Here is an 18,198-nt window from a genome sequence, read left to right on the forward strand (position 1 = left end):
TGCTTGGTGTTTTTCCTTTTTGAGCTTTTCTTCTCGTACTTCAAGGAGTTGGTGGCAAAGAGGTGACGTGGAGCTGAAGAACGATCTCGCCATCCGTGGCATCCTCCACTCCGTCGATCAATACCTCAACATCAAGCTCGAGAACACCCGCGTCGTCGACCAGGACAAGTATCCCACATGGTATGCTCCCTCCCTTTCCTTCTTGATCTCCCCAATGACTTCGTTCCATGTCCTCTTTCTCATAGTCGAGTTCCGGGAGGTATTCTTCTGGTGAATTGGTAATTAGTGACCGAACACATGCGTGCTGGAATCGGAAGGGGAATCCGGTAGGTTTTGGATTAGGTTCGTAGTTTTATGATTCCTCTTTGATTCTTCTCGAGCATTTTTGTGGTGGTTGAACATTTAATCTATTATACTGCCTTCTGAAGACTCATGGGAACTGCTGTCGAAAGGCGTATGGCTTAAAAGTTAGTTAAATAATTGTGCGTTGATGGTCAGGAATTTAATTTGCTTGGCTTTGGCCAGGTGAGGAGCAGATTTTCTATGTTATTTTTTTTTTAAAAAAATAGGTTGGTGTGAGAATTGTGTGCATACCTTGGATGCTTGAGTTGGGGTTAGGGATGGAGCTCTATGGGCTTTGAACTTGTGTATCTGTAATTGGATTAGTGAGGAAAGGAACAATCTTTCATAATTAAGAGAGTTACTTCTAACATGAAGATGTGGATGAATGAACTGTTAGCTAGTGGCATAGTGAAGGCATATGTTATATGATTTATGCTGATAGAAATGCTCGTGTCTAGCATTTTAGCCATAAAATTGTATATTTAATCAGGGAATATGCTTTATTTTTTTGGAAACCATTGAATAACCATTTGGTATAATTTGTACAAGATTACATCTAGGCAAAAGACCTCATCATCCATAACCAATATGATCACAATGCTTCTTGGAGATAGTACCCTGGTAATGATATTCAGCCAAAAGCATGGTGCTAACAACATACTTCGCTGGCATCATGTAATTACCTAGGAAATTATGAGAAAAAGGACATCTGGTTCTTGACATGTATCTGCAAATATCAATATATTCAGTGCTAATACGTTTTATTCCCATTGATTTCATTTATTGATTATGAAGTCTTCGATTAATTATTACAAAATATCCTAAATGCCTTGAGTGAAGTCATAAGGCCTTACTCGTAGTCAGGTTCTTACTTGGACTTCCTTTTTAGTGGAGACCTAGTATCATGGACAACACCTTTTTTGAAGGGAAGTGACATCAACTTTTCATTGATATAGCAGCCTTCTAAATCTGCTATGTTTAATACAATTCATAGCTGAAAAAAAGTAAAAAGAGAAAATCTGATTGTGACATCTAATTGAGCTAAGTAATTCATAGTGAAGGTGATAAAGTAGTGGACGAGAATGCAGAATGGGAGCAAAGCAGGACATACAATTTCAAAAGAATTTTAGTGTCATGATGAATCTAAACTATAAAACAAATGAAGAGGTTGATGCGTTCGAGAAAAAAAAAAAAGAAGAAGAGTAAAACCTATGTAAGTTATACACATCATCTTCAAAGCATTGTTCCATGCTAAATCAAGAAGAGCCAAATAGGTCAAACTGTCAAGAAAGGTGGAAGGCCAAAGCAAAGAGTAAGCCCCGAGGTGTAAGGTAAGCCTCAATGTATTTCCTAGAACTTGTAGAGGAGAAAGAAATCAATTGAATAACATAGCTACAGACATTTATATATAAATTGGTATGAACTGCACTTCCACTGCTAACATACACAAATTTAATGGTTAGTGGCCACTATTTACCATACATTGGCTGGAATTTTGAGGCTACATACAACATCAAAACAAAATTATGTCCCTACGGCTATGGAATGAAGTATAAGTTGTAACCTATCCATTAGTCATAATTGTGCACCTTGACATTTTGATGAGATATTCTCCATGTCATACACTCAATGACGAGGTCAAGGATTCTTCGACATGACGTCAGCAAGGTCAAACAACCTTTCTGATGAGCATGGTGTCTATATCAGCTTACTGTTAGATGGCCCTTAGGTTTAGAATCCCTCACTTGGATTTAATCAACGCTATGATTTTCTAGGATACATCTCAATCAGACCATTGTTTAGCTAAAATAACATAATTTGATGTTCTTCAGTGAGACATTTTGAAGTTAAATGCACTAAATGAACCAATTTTCACCAAGTAATTGTGACCTGAAAAGAACTAAAATGAGATAGGGACTAATGCTATATGATTTTCTAGTTTTAAAATTTGTTAAATGGCCAGAACTTGCTTGGTTGAATCAATTGGCTTACACTAAAGTCTTGATTGCTTAAATGAGTCATCATGACCATACATGCGAGGTAACTTATCTACAATTTAATTTCTGGATAGAACTAATGAAGATTTGATATCTTCTTCCCCTGTCCTCTATCCTTGTTTGTTTCTTAACCTAGAAAGCTTGAGATTCACCTCTAGATTGAGGATCCAGTTGCGTCAGGAGCAAAGCCCCCGGCGTGGGCCCAAATTTGAGAGCTGATCTGGAACCAGCTAAATTATGATCTAGTAGAAAATAGCTCGGCCTGATCACACCTGATGGACGCTATATTAAACCTGAGTGCCTTGTAAGTAGCACACTGGATGTTTCTAATATATATAACACTCAATGCCTGTTCAGTCAAGCTGGATCCTGACTTGACCTAACCCAATACAGCCTATATGTCTTAAGGTTTAGCTTTTCTGGTTTGTTGGAGGGATTGTTCCAAAGCATCGCCTTTGCATTCCTTGCATTTATTAATCTTGTGAAAGGGTTTGATTATAGTATGCTGAAATTAGAAACTATACCAGTTACCAAGCATTTTCATCCATGGGTCATGTAGCCTCACTTGAGCACTTTCTGAAAGCATTTCCATATCAAAGAAGGTTCTACTCTCACAGACTATTCAAGTTTGTGACCAATAAGGCAAGCCTCGTCTTCTTTTGAATATAATAGTTGTCATCTATTCTGGATACCATCTACCATGTTGCTCTCAAGTTTGCCCTGCATACTGCTTGAAAGAGCCTTCTTCTACACCATAACCATAGTTTCTTCTTTTGGTTAAACCTGGGTAGACAACGTGGAAGATAAAATAGGTCTTACCCTTTGCAATTAGCCTATTAGGTACCTGAAAAGGCTGGGCTGCATCCTTGCTTTGGGATTTTGAGGATTCCTGCTTATTACTTGTGCTGATTGCTGATATTGCTGCTCTTTGGCTTTATTTCCCCTCTTTTCATTTCCATATCGGTAGTTGGACTTTACAGATTCCAATCTTTAGATCAGCAATTCAAAATAAATGGAAGGCTAACATATTATTTTCTTATCTAAATATCATTTGGATATCTCTGTTTTTTATCGCATAGAGATCATGCTTATTAACCATGATGATTTTTTCGTTGTACTTCACAATACATGTCTGATATTATGAGTATCAAGATTGTAATTGTTGTTGCTTGCTCTGACTTAGCTAAATTATCCATAGCCTTTTCCATGCTTGCATCTTTTTAATAACTTGAATTGTTATAACTAGTCTAGGCATATAGCCTCACAAGGATTATGTGTCACAAAACATGCATTTTATGTAGGTCATCTGGATTTTAATCCCGGGTCAAATGTACGTAATTATGTAGGTTTTGCAGGCTAGCTATATCAAATCTATATTACCCTCATTTCAAGCCTTTTCTTGGTTATACTTTTGCAGTTGTCAGTGAGGAACTGTTTATCAGGGATCTGTGGTGAGGTATGCAACTCCTCCGGATGGCGTGGACATCGATATCCTTCATGATGCCACCAGGAGAGAAGCTCGTGGAGGCTGATTATGCAAAGCTGTTTGGCGGTCGGCCTCCCTCTGAAAATGTCGATGGCTTTCTAACTTCATTTTCCATGTCTTGATCCTGTATCAATAGAAAATAGCTTAACACAATTGTGACCGCTATAAATCACTCTTATTTACAGGGTAACATGTATTATTGGAGCTTCAAAGATTACAAAGTCTTATATTTAATATCAATTCCTTGTGGTATTGAGAAAGTTGATTAATTGAAGCGCACTTGGATGTTGCACAGTAGGTTGACAGCGCCTGGATCACTCTCGCATATTGACAGCATCACATCGCTCATACTCATCTGTATAGAGACGTTCTCTTCATCTCTGAATTTGTTGAGGCAACATATCTCCTTTTAAAAGAATGTATAAATTCCTAGATTTCTCATAATACTTTCCACCCAAGGATGAGATCACTGAAGTTAATCTGCCGTGCAAAAAACCACTCCCTTTTAGGTTGAGATGTACGGATGAATTGATGCTTTGTAGCGTGCTGTCCATGGCTGTAGCTAGCATGAAAACAGGATATATATATATATAAAAATTGCTGAGGAGCTCGCATTGTAGAAACAATGCATTGTCCATGGCGAACGTCATGAACTGAATGAACGACACATCTCGAAGACGAACTACTACTAAATCTATAGGTGAAAGAAGAGAAGAGGCGGGTTTCTCTAATTGTGAAGCCACTACCAAGTCCATAATAAGACCCTGGAAAGCTAGAACTAGGTATACAAAAGTTGAGAACAAAAGTCCATAATAAGTCCATAATATTACTCTATCAGGCTTAAGTATTCAAAAATTCCATCAGGCACCTGCAGCAGGTGAGGATATTAGCTCCCAAAGGACACCACAGAAAATGCAGACAAATAAATCTCAGGAAAGTACAAAACTCTTAAATTGTTATAAGATGAAATTTCATATCTAACCTTATTCATGCTCATTTTCCTGAAGAACACATATATGTCCAACTACAAATAAGTATTAAGAAAAGGTATTATTGATTCCAACTACGAAGTTCGGACTAGGAGCTCAACATATTCCATCAGGCAACTGCAGCAGATGAGGATATTAGCTCCCAAAGGACCCACAGAAACATGCAGACAAATAAATCTTCAAGAAAGTTCAAAACTCTTTAAGTTGTTATAAGATGGGATATTTCATATCTAACCTTATCCATGCTTCATTTTCCTGAAGAACATATACATCCAACTACGAATAAGTATAAGAAAGGGTATCATTGATTCCAACTACAAATTTCAGGATACATTGACTAGGAGCTCAACAGATAAAAGAGCACACAAATCCTCAGTTATACATAACCTTCTTCATAATATGTAGGAATGGTCATTAATCTGTCACAGAAGTTCAAACTGTGATTTCCTAGTTAAGATACTTAGTAAACCACTCTAACATGCCTTGATGAGCTTCTTCAGCTTTCTTCACAGCCGGTTCATCACTGGTATCGTATCTCACGTCCATCCATGTGCAACACCAGGGAAGATCTTTACATAGCTATTGACCTGCATCAAATAGGTTGATATGAAGCTTGACTAAGTTGCAGCAATCATTAATTTTGGTCTCATGATGAAAGACCTTGTATAAGAAATCCATTTATTTTAAATGAGGATGAACATTGTGTCATAATCTACAACAAACTATACATACTAATATCATATTTTTTGGATGCCATTATGTGAGAACCATGCCAACTAGGCCTATCCCGGACCAAAGTCGGCAAGCCCAGCCAGCTTCAAATCAAATAATTCAAAAAAAATCAGAATAGGGGATCGTGATCCCGCTCGAATGGCCGCTGTTGAGGCATGACCGAGAGTGGAGTGGCCGGTGCGTACGGCTGGCGGCCGTACGCAACGGCCGTTAGGGACTGTTGCAACTGGTGAACCGTTGGCTGGTGCTACCGTTGGGCCATGATTATCCCCTCCCTAAAGATCCTATTTAAACCCCTCTTTCCTCTCGACTGACTCGTCGCTGCTCACCTACCCACCTCCTCCCTGCCTCCTTCCTCTCCGGTGGCTGGCGTACCACCTCAACCAAGCTTAGTCGCCCGAAGCACCTCCATTATCTCTCTTTTCTCACTTGAAATCGCGGCATCTCATTACTGTGCTCATCGAAAATCAAAGCCAACGACGTCGTCCGAGCCAAGGTAATGCTCTGACCCTCTTCCCCTTCCGTGTTCTCCAATGAGCCGGAATCATGGCCGCCGGCGCGAAATCAGCCAAAATCAACCGAATAAGATCTCCTATTGTGCCTCTTTTTTCTTTTTTTTCGGCCATGCCCGTTGTCAGCATTCATCGCCGAAGCCAACAGCTGCCCCTCCATGTCTCCACCACCTGCTGCCACCTCGCCAAACCACCATGGTCAACCACCAATCAAAGCCTCCTTTATCCTCTGTTTGCCAAGAAAGAAGAAGAAAGAAAGAAGAGAAGAAGAAGAGGAGAGAGAGCCATCCATCTCTTATTTCTCTCTTATTTTCTCTCTTTCTTCTCTCTCATCTCCCTATTTCTCTCTTTAAGAAGATCCCTAGATCCATAAACCGAGTCCTACCTCCCTATCCTATGGACCTGAGTCAACCCATGCAAAAGGCCCTGATTTGCCTTGGTGCCCGAGCAGCTTGCCATACCATTTTGTATAAGGCTTCCGTGGCGACGTTTGGAGCAGTGATATCCAAGCCAGAATTCCTTTGGAATGAGCCACGTCATATGACCCTTTCTATACGACACTTCATTTCTTCTAGCCGGCAGGGCGGAGGTGGGATTTCTGGCATGGTGGTGCAATTTTTCATGAATTTTCATTTTTCACTCAATGATGGAACTTCGCACAATCACCCCAGCCCTGTTAAGTGCCTATAAAACCCATTATTGAAAAACCCTATCAAATGGCCTTTTTGTCCTAATTTAGTCCGTTCCCCATGATTCATTGATTGAGTTGCTTAGATCTGACCTAACCTAGCCACCTGTCATCCGGCCAACCATTCCCTTTGTCTTGTTATTTCAACACTATTAAAGTTATCAAATGGGAATTAATCTTACTCTTAATATCATTAAATAGGTTTAGCAGGATCGTCTAGTGAAGATGGAAAGTTTAAAACGGAAGAGATAAGTAACCCTAACACTCCTTATTAGTTTTCAAATTTTTACTTATTTTCAAGTATTATGAAAATACGAAAATAGTATTAAATACTGATGATATCATGTTTTCTTAAAATCAAAGATCAAGCATACGATATTATGGAAATCGTGATTTATTGCGAAATAATGGTTCCATGATTATTTTACCGTTAAGCATTATTTACAAACTATGAACTCCATATTTATGAAATTTGTATTTTGTTATGAAACGAATAATTTCATGATTATTCCACCGTTAAAAGTTTAATTATGGATTGCAAACTCTTTATAGTCTTTCAGCGATTTATTCATGTATGATTTAAGACAATATGATTTAAAAACAAATGACTTAAGAAAATTTGTTTTAAGAAAGCTATGACTATGGATCCTTAGATTATATATGGCCCTCGCTAGCGGGTTACGGTAGCTTGGCATACGACCCTCGCTAGCGAGTTACAGTAGCTTGGCATACGGCCCTTGTCAGCAGGTTATAGTCAGATATTGATTACGACCCTATCACGGATTTAAGGTGACCTTAGCATTTAGTCTGAGAGAATTAATTATAAAACTATGATAGAAAAAAATGACAAATGATTTATAACTTTGTAAAATTAGCACGATTTATGATTTTGCTTATACACTGGAAAACCATATTTATATAATTTGCATGATTTATGCATATGAGCATGATTGATTTATGATTGTACTGTTATTATGAAATATTCTTTTTTCTAATGGTAGTTATCTTCTCTAAATGATTTATTAATGCATGTAAAAACTTATGCTTAATCCAGTAAGATAGTAAATGTTTACTTACTGAACTGTATCGCTCATATATCTCTATTTTTATTTTTTTCTCTAGACGAATAGGATCAGTGGGGACGAAGGATGGTCCATGCTTGTTTTGTGCTAGCAAGCTTAGCGGTCTATATAGTAGAACTTTATTTCTTTAGTTAATTATGAATTTGTAGATTAGGAATTTCCTAAATTTTGAGAATTATGGATTTGGTATTTATGTTTGGATTTAGATGCTCTGAACCAATATTGATTGAAATTAATGGATAAAGAAATTGGACTTTTATTTATTACACTTTGTTTGAGATGAATTTGAAAGTTAAATCAAATATTTGGTTTCGTGTTATCGTGGATTTGTAACCTTTTAGTAGCATGGCCATGTTATGTTCCGGATTTGGGGCACGAAATATTTACCAATGCATCACGTGGACACAAATGGGTGGTGTCAATAGTCCCCCATTTTATTAAAATGGATAATGACACAATTTTTTGGGACATACCATTTATCGTGGTTAAAGATCTTTATAATATGATTTTACACATCATAGATCATACTAATTACAATTTTACTGAGTCATTGAAATTGCGCAGTTGTAGATCACTTGATGCTTAGATAAATGACCTTCAAAACTCATTAGGTTTCTAGGCTCATTTAGATGTAGATCGTTGATAATAGTGTGGGTCCTCCGATTCAAAAACACTGATGGCTGATTTTGCACAAGTAGGCTTGAAGCCTTAATCCTCTCAAAGGAAGAATCTCTCTCACTCATTCTGTGTGCTCGCACATGTGTGTGTGTGTGTGTGTGAGAGAGAGAGAGAGAAGAGAGAGATTCAAGTGTAGCTCGGATCCACAAATAACATATAGAATGAATGACAAGTCTTTCAGGGAATTTTCATACCTCAGATTTGACGGACAAAATCTCCTCAAACTGTTTCAACAGTTCAGGTGGAGAGATCTTGTCAATCTCAGCTCCAAGTATAGCAATATGGCAATTTAACCCTGAAAATAATTGAATATTTCCAAGATCAAAATATAGCAAATTTTATTTAATCATAAATATAGATAAAGAAATTCAAAGAATGCTCAGTTTTCCCATCTAATATCAAAATCATGTACTTTTTATGTTGCTGTTAAGATACATACCTTTGATGTCATCAACAGTCCACTAATGAGGGATGTAGCATAACTGGCAGCTTTAATGTAATCAGACTTTCCTAAATTCTGCAAACTACCTTGGCTGAGAAGATTCAAAAATTTGCCTTTAGAGATCCTTGAAATCATCATAACCCAAAAATTTATTTCAAGTATATTCCCAGCTAGAAAATCATAACTCAGGTCAGAAGGATATACTAACATACCACCCAGCAAAATCCAGCAGCCCCTATTGCAGACACACCTTTATTTTTCAAAGCCTCAATTACCAATTTGCATCTTCAACCCTTTATCCTGCAAAAAGTTGCAACGTGAAGAAAATTGAAGTAGAATCGTAATTCTCTAACTATAAGAAACAAATAAACTGCAAAAGCAAGTGTATTAAGAAAGAAAATAAAAGATCTTTTCACTCCAAACAATTAAATGCACGAAAGCAGAAATTGTATGTTAAAGAGGTGCATGAAGCAGTATGCTGACATGATTTTTTCATTGTTACCCAGTTCCAGTAATGATGGGGAATTGTGCCAGGAGATTGAGAATGTAGTATAGCTTCCAAAGAAGTAATAGCTGAAGCCTTGTCTTCCTTAAAGCGGAACTGGATGAACTAAGCAAAGGAGGGGTACTGTAAAAGAGCATTTCTACAAAATAGTCATACATGTTAGACTGTACATACATAGGACTAACATATTTTGTATTGTACAGATTATCCTTACAATTTTCTTTGTTCATTTTCATAATTAGCTCTATTATTTCTCTATCACATCTTTGCACAATTACATAGAATGGGCAGCTGACAGCTGTTGCAGTGAGAAATTATGTCAAGTTACATTGAAGATATTATTCGATGCAGTGACAGCCTTTTTTCCAAGCACAAAAGAATATCTTCAGATGTTAGGTTTTGTAATTGAGAATGGGAAAAATCCATTTACAGTAGGACCATTGGCTTGTTAATATCTTTTGAAAATCTTGTGGGCAGCTGCATTAGGAACGTGAACCAACTTATTCGCCAGAGTTCTTGGGAGGCTACTTGCTGTTGCGTAGAGTCATGCTTCGTTGTTCAGAAATGGAGTGAAACTGAAATATTCAATTCCGTAAGAACATAAAGCCAAAGGATTGTTGGGAGTATAGTGCTGACCAGATTCTTGTCTTCAGAGTGGATTTAACCAGAGAAACAAAAAAGAGCAGTTTTATATGGCACTTTGTCGACTAGCTGAAGAGAAAAGGTATGATTGGCTACAATGTCCTATATTTGCCAGAAGGAATTAGAGATTTTACAACACCAATTTTTCAACTGTAAGCAGGCAACTGCTCTAGACATTTATTAACTGAAGCTAAAGGAACAAATCTGTATTAAACTTGTAATTCCACAAAGTTTTTTACTGCTTATAAGAATTACAATTTCAAAGAAGGTAACATGACTGCCAACCTCGCTTTGGAGTCTGCAGTAAGTTCTGGATGGGAAAAAAAAAATCATTGAAAGGTAATGAAGTACTGCAAAACTCGAATAAATTAGAGGAATGAAATATGTATTGCAATATATGAAATAATGCATTCACTGCAAAGCTATTGATGCAATGTGTAAGCAAATACGTAAAAGAATGCATAACATGTAAAAACTACAAAAATGATTTTGCAAATACTATTAACAGGTTAGCTAACATATTCCTTGACATAGGTTTGTTTAACTAATGAACATCTTGCTCAACAATGCTTTAGGTTTATATTTTAAGATGATTATAACATACCGTCCCATGACTTCCAATCCATGTTGTTATAGGCTTCTGATCTGGTACATATGGATCTCCATAAAAAAAATCAGGAACAACCACAAAGAATCCAGCAGCTGCAACTTTGTCTGCCAGTTTCCTTCAAAGGATAAATGTCGCAGGCATACTTCTAATTAAAATGCATATATACCAAGAAACATAGTGCTGAACTTAACAACAGACAATTAGACATACATGCATACATAAATACATACAATATATAGTTGGACTTGGCTACACTCGAGTCGATTTCCACTCAGATTCAGTCAGGTCCACACTAGATATCGGAGGTCCCACATCAATAATGTGAGCCACTTGATCTGATCTACTATCTCTAAATTGCTTACATACTAAAAATTATACAATTTGGAGATCCTAGCCTATGCTTCAAGTAATCAATATATATATAATTTAATGTTATTTTAGACAATCCAATTTTTTGACCCATAGACTAGGAGTCGCCAAATTGCATGATTTTTGGTAATGGAGACAATTTAGAGGTAGTAAATTACATCTAATGGGCTCGGATCATAGATATAAAACCTCCATCATTCAATCCAAAACTGACCAGATTTTAATGAAAATCCACTTGAGCGTAACCAAGTCTACTCTCTACATACATACATATATACATATATAATTGTATCCATAAACGTATTGTGTATATGTATGTATGTATGTATGTATGTATGTATGTATGTATGTATGTGTGTGTGCATGTCTGTGTATATATATTGTGTATATATAGGTATGTGTGTGTATGAACTTGACTTGGCTATACTCAAGAAGATCTCTATATACATTTGGTCAGGTCAAGTTTGAACCATGAGGGTTCCACAACAATGGACTAGAGCTGTTGGATATGATCTACTAACTTAGTTACGCACCAAAAATTACGTGATTTGGAGACAAGCACTGCATCAAGTGGTCATAAAATTCGATAGTTTAAATAGCACAAAACAATGCATATTTTTATGACTACTTGATTGATAGGCTAGTAGTCTCAAAATCACATAATTTTTTGTGTGTAAGTAGTTTAGAGGTAGTAAATCATATCCAACGACTTAGACCATCAATGTGGGACCCTCTCTTCCAATCCTGGTCTGACAAAATCTGAATGAGGATCTACTCGAGTGTAGCTAAGTCAAACTCTCTCCTATACATATATAAATACTTACATATATATATATATGTGTGTGTGAGTGTGTGTGTGTGTGTGTAAGCATGTATATATATATATAGAACTATGTTTATCCCAAGAGGAGAGGGTATCACTTTCTTGATTCCAAAATTAATAATGAGGCATCCAAAATGAAGATTCACATGCTTTATTCTACTAAAAATGCCCAAAAACCAAAATCATATATTTTGGTAGTATGAATCATGTAGACACAAAATAAATGTTATTTATTGTGCTAGTGTGCTAAACTATATCATAAATCATTTGAATTGAAAAATCACCTTATTGATCATGATCTATGCATGTTAAACTATGCATACATTGAAAATCAATAGACTTTAATGCTTGAATCATAGAAAAACATGGCTTTTTTATCATTTTAACCGTTCATTTTTGCACCCACACATAGGTTACAAGCCTTCAAACATGTGACTTTTAGTTTTAGGCATTTTTGGAAGCATGGATCATGATCTATGGTGTGGATCTTCAATTTAGATGTCCTATTATCGATTTTTGAAATCAATAGAAGTAGCATCCTCTCCTCTAAAGAGAAGCTTAGTAAGTGAGAAATCAAATCTCAAAGTTGATTTGTACATACATACATATATACATGCAAGGTCTGATGAACCGGCCCGTACTGGCCGGTTCGGACCGGTAACCAGTACACCGGAGCAGTGAAAATCGGTACGGGCCGATTCTATGCCGGAGACGAAGAGAAGGAGAGAGAGTGTGGGGAAGAGAGGAAGGGAGGAGACTTGTGGTTGCCATCGGAGGGGTGGCGGAGCCCGCAGGGGGGCGGGGGAACCCGCAGGGGCGCGGTGGAGGCTGAGGTCGCGCCCCCCTATTTCGAATTGAAATTTTAAGTGAAGATCGGCAAATCCGTTGCCGATTGCACTTAAAAATCTCCAAATTTTTTAATTCAAAAATTTTTTAAGTGAAGTCGGCACCTGATTTGCCGACTTGACTTAAAATTTCCAAATTACAAAGCCACGGCCGCATCCCCTGTTTCGAAAGAAACAGGGGACGGGGCCGCGGCCTCGGCCTTCGCTGTCCCTCCGCAACTCTCCGATGGGTTGCCACAAGTCTCCTCCCTCCCTCCATTCCCTGTGCTCTCTCTCGTTCTCTTCTTCTTCCCCGACTCCGGCAAAAAAGAGCTGGCCGGTTCGTACCGGCCGGTTCCGATACGAACCAGAAACCATACCGGTCCGGTAGGGCGACCGATACGCCTACCAGACCTGATACGGCGAACCTTGCATACATGTATATATAATACATACATAAATATACACAAGCACACACATAAAGAGAGATGGTTTCATGCATATTTTAAAATCAAATCTCAAAGTTGATTTCTTGAAATGGAGTATAGTCATATCATACATGCATACATATACACACATACAGAGACAGAGATGGATAGAAGCCAATTGGTAGAAGCCACGGTATTGGTTCGGCAAACCTTATATAGTATGGTCTTATCTTACTACTTAAGAGGATGGATAGATTAGTGATTCAAAGATAGAGCTTTCCCCTTCCTATTTATTCCATATCAAAAGTGTTGCAGCTATTGTCATCACTATCTAATCAGCCCCACCATTTACCCTTTTTACCACATATCAACTTGTTGACATATACAAAAGTTTTCTATTACTGTAGTTCTCCTTGTGCATAAGATTTTAAGGTTCCTAGGCTGTCAAAAGGGCCAAGGATTCCCTTAATTGCCAAGTCCACTGAGTAAGCATAATAATATAGAAATTCAATTAGAAATTATCTCATATGAGCAAACACATATAGTTTGTTGTACATTAATAATTTTATAATAAGGTATCAGCCTTTACAGAGAAGGAAAACAACACTAGCTCAACATACACTACAAAACTTTTTTCCATTAGAAAATTTGGGTTGGGTTACCCTTCAATTCACACTAAAATAGGAATAACAATAGAAACAAATAAGAACAAAGAGGGAGAGAAGCATATCTTTTTACAATATTTTTTTTTTAAATTAATGTGTATGTAAATTTATCAATTGTAACCAATAACTTCAACAATAGACCAATTCTACCATTGGATTGTAATTTATGAGGAAAACACACCATTTAACAATTCGCTTAGCAACATGAAACAATAAAAAGGATTAATATACAAATATTCAATATAAATCTAAGGTGTGCGAGTTTAGGACTCTCCAACTCGTTTTGAAAATTCAGAATACTGGACCAAGAATATGTAAAAGAGTGATACGCACCTCAAGTTTGGTGCTTCATATCCTGCAAAGAGAGAATATGTAAAATAAGAAATCTTGAATGATAGAGTATGGATATGAGAAATTTGATTTTGATAACCAAAACAACAACATGATCAAAATGACAAAAGTGAAAGATTAGCAATCCACGAAGGCAGTGTTACCAACAAAGTCAATAACTAAATTCTAAGTTTAAGATTAAAATTATTATAAGGAAATTGCTTTAACATCCACCTAATCTGATCTGACAACTTTGATATTGCAATGTGTATAGGAGTTATAATTGGCAATTGCATAGAATAACCTTGTGGTAGTAGTAAAAGATACCGGCTAATGCAGTTTCTTTTGTAAAAAAAAAAATGAGCAGCTTACTTAGGCATTCTAATCGCATGAATAGGAATCGAAAATGCCCCTCCTTTCTTTTCTTCTTCTCTATTTAATTCAAGAATCCCATACACCAATGGACCATGCCTCCCTTGCTTTCCTCTCCCCCCTCCAACCAAAGTTCTCCACAATAGCCAATGTACTCAAATAAATTCATTGTCTACCCATGACAGCTCTCCTCCCTGCCTCCTTCCAACCATTGGCAAGCATCAGTTGCAAGTGCCCTAAAGATCATCAAACTGATGAGGGATCACAACTATGTCATAGGCCCCGCGCAAGAAGCTGGTGCTTCTTTAGGAACCGAGGCATGGCATCATATGCCCTGGGCCCAATCATATCCCTCTACCATTAATGAGATTGCTAGGAATTCACCAATTTTAGCTCCTCATCAAGATTCCCTGGTGAGATTTTAGACACCCTCCAATGAACAACTTTGCCATGTTTCAGTTCCCATAGATCCAAAACCATCTGAGTTGACTCTTTTGCAAACACAAGCTGATGAAAGCCTTTGATTAGGTCAATGAGGCCAATGACGTCCTCAAGATATTTCATAAGATTAAATTGTCTAAATGCAATCCAAGCTCACCAAGTTACTAAGTTTACTAGGCCATGTAGGATAGGCACATAGGCTGCTAGTAAGCTCATCATCTCCTATCTTCAATCTGTATGCTACAACCATGGGGTTTATTGTCACTCTATCGGCTATCCCACTATTTTAATGAGAGACAAGGAAATGGGAGGGGATCAAGATATAGGCAAAAGAAGTAGTTTACATAGTTCATATTTGTGAACTATTGTTAAATCACCCACTGCTAGATCAGGTGGGTTCAACTAATCAATTGGGAGTGATCAGAGTGGACAGAGCATGAATCGGATCGCTTCCTCTATTGAATCAACCAACCACATTGATTACCAAATGGTTGTGCTAGGTTGAGTAAATGGAAGGATGGACAGTGTAGAGAAAGGAGCAATGTCCCAATCCTTTGATCTAATTATGTTTTGATATATTTTAAATGTAAGAAGTGGTTTCACTAGTATGTATACTCCATTAACTATTTTGCCCTTCCAGATTTTCTTACAAAATTTGAAAAACAAATTTCTTTGTAGTGAAGTAAATCCAAGCTAAAAAGCCTCAAGAAGGCATAGGTACTATGTTTTGATTTGTTAAAGACTATTCTTACTTGGCTATGTGTGATGCATTGCATATCTCAAATATTCCCAGATATCTCATTATCTTGACATAAGGTTTATTAGTTGCATCATTGCATGTGTATCTAGGTATGTGTCTCTATACACATACATGAGTATATGTACCTATGTGCATATGTCTTATCACTTTGTATTTCCCTAACATGTATGTTAGCACACTTGCACAATAATACCAATAATTTGCACACATGTGATAAGAAGTGACCAGCCCAAACCATAAGATTTCTAATTTTTAGGCCCTTTTAAGTGTAGTCATGATCAACAACCACGTGAGTCTTCAATTTTTAGGCACTTTTCAGGAGACCAAAACATATCATTCTTCCACCATCATGCTTAGGAACAAGGAAGAACACTATAAATGCTTTGGAAGTAGATGGGTACCTATTGGAAAACCAGCAAGCTATTGCCGATCAGTTTCATTCTTTCTACAGCAACCTTCTTGAAAAATTAGAGGGTAGCTGCATCACTGTAGACTGGGTTTCCTTGTACACATATATGGCAGTGAATCTTTGTGCTCTTAATAATATTTTTTCATGAAAGAGATTAAGGAAGCTTTGTTTGCTGTTAATCCAGACAAGGTGACTGGCCCATATGGGTTCCCTTTCTTTTATCAGAAGCACTGGCACCTCTTGAAAGATAACATTTATCGACCTATGCTTGATTTGTACAACAGAAAAGTGGAGATGGATAGGATCTTGTAGGATAGATATATAATACAAATAAATTGGTAAAATCTTTTCAATTTCGCCCACAACAGGATTTTACTGATAAGTAGGTTCGAGACATCCAAAAGATTCCAGAATCTATTTTTAATTACCCCTTTTAGACAAGGGAACTTTGATTAAGAGGTTTTATATAAGTGCTACCTAAAATTAAATATAATAAGTATATTAAAATAAATATAACTTTGTATATTTTCAATCAGGTTATTGTGATTTAAACTAAGTTAGACGTAACTTTTAACACTATGGACTTAGATTAGAACTGAATACATATTGCACTCTAATTAATTCTTCTTAATATTTTAAGAATTCATTATCATTGTTAGAAACAATTGTCATAGTTTGCAAGTTTGATTTGATATCATAATTTTGATTTGGTATGCATAAGTGTTATTAATGAAGTCCTTGCAATTCACAAGGATAATTTTCATTTCAAGGAATAGAACTTTATATTCAAGAAATAATATCCTTCACACTTAAATAAAGTTTTATATGTTCAACTTCAATAAATTTTTTTGGAGTAATCCTTATATTTCACAAACCACCATGCTATATTCTCTAACCTTCATCCCAGAAACAGAAGGCGTGTCCCATAAAGGGGGCAAAAAGAAGGAATGGGTGAGGGAGGAATTAGTATTTACCAAAGACATCGGAGATAAGGAGGATGGCGAGTTTGGAGTCTGATGGGCCGGCGGTGTAGGCCTTGAGGCCCCCCCAGGTCGTCCACCACGCACCCTTGGCCGCCGGCCGGGTTCAGGGTGGGCGGGTTCTCGCAGCACTGGGAGCTCGCCATCTTTTGAGATCACTTGGTGGAACCGACCCTGCGGAGCTCGTTTGTAGAGGGCCAAACCGGGAGGGTTTAGAGGCCACAAAATGAGGTTTCTGGAAGGCTGTGACATCACGGCTGAGATCAGCGTCTCAGAAGCCGTTCGCATGCGTTTCCTATCTCGAGCCAGAAGTCACACGCAGCTCAGAACAAGGTCTTAAATGCGACGGTCAGATAATCAAGGCCGTTTTTACCAAAAGAGGGGAAACGGCTGGTTTGCTCTGGCAAAAGTTTCCAACGGCTAGTGTTGCTGGAAATTGGATCCGGGGGCCGCCGTGAAGCCGTAGAAGGAGGAGCTCCGCTGCTGCAGGAGGCGGACGGCGATGCGCCGGCTGGTTGCGTCCTCCGCCGCGGGGGGTGTGCAAGTCCTGCAAGAAAAACCGGTGGCCGGGCTTTCCGGCGCCGGCCCTCCGATGCCTAAGTCAGAGGGGGCAAGTATGTGGAGAGAGCAGGGGAGAGAGTATGTGGAGAAGACAAAGAGAGTCTTGTGTTCAATTGTGTTTGTGCTATTTTTCTCCTTTTTCCCCCAGGTCTAGGAGGGTTCTCTCCAGCTCCGGGTTTTTTCTCTTGTTTTTTGGTCCTTCCTCCCTTTTCCCCCCAGGTTTCCTTTTATAGGAGGATTTTTGTTACCTGGGAGGTGACAGGAGGTTTGTCCTGTTTTGTAATAATTGGGCACGATTTGGCCCATTAATGGCGTAATGGAGAACGGGACCGGATCAGACCGGAATCAGGGAGTTGTCACGGTCGATCGGACCTGTTGGAGTGGTTGAACCGCCGGCCGCAGCGGGCCTGGGGTCTGTGGATGGTAAGTGCATTTATTACCGAATGAACCGGCGGTCAGGTAGAGCCATGCGCTCTGATGGTTCAGTGATCCGGAGATCGTCTTGGGCCGTGTTCATTAAATGACTGAGTG

At 38.0% G+C, this 18,198-nt stretch overlaps 1 protein-coding gene and 1 pseudogene across 1 annotated transcript; one reads left to right on the plus strand and one right to left on the minus strand.

Annotated features, from left to right (window-relative positions):
• On the plus strand, positions 1-4,099 carry LOC103716436 (sm-like protein LSM2; the record flags this gene model as incomplete). Its single annotated transcript, XM_039133151.1, is given in 4 exon segments — positions 1-62; positions 64-259; positions 3,700-3,776; positions 3,778-4,099. Coding segments are annotated over 4 exon segments (429 nt in total), but the record flags the coding sequence as incomplete, so codon positions are not given.
• A 980-nt stretch (positions 4,100-5,079) lies between these two features.
• LOC103716437 lies at positions 5,080-17,317 on the minus strand (annotated as a pseudogene).
• Positions 17,318-18,198: the final 881 nt, after the last annotated feature.

The sequence above is a fragment of the Phoenix dactylifera genome, chromosome 13 (genome assembly GCF_009389715.1).
Source record: "Phoenix dactylifera cultivar Barhee BC4 chromosome 13, palm_55x_up_171113_PBpolish2nd_filt_p, whole genome shotgun sequence".
Taxonomy (NCBI): Eukaryota; Viridiplantae; Streptophyta; class Magnoliopsida; order Arecales; family Arecaceae; genus Phoenix; species Phoenix dactylifera.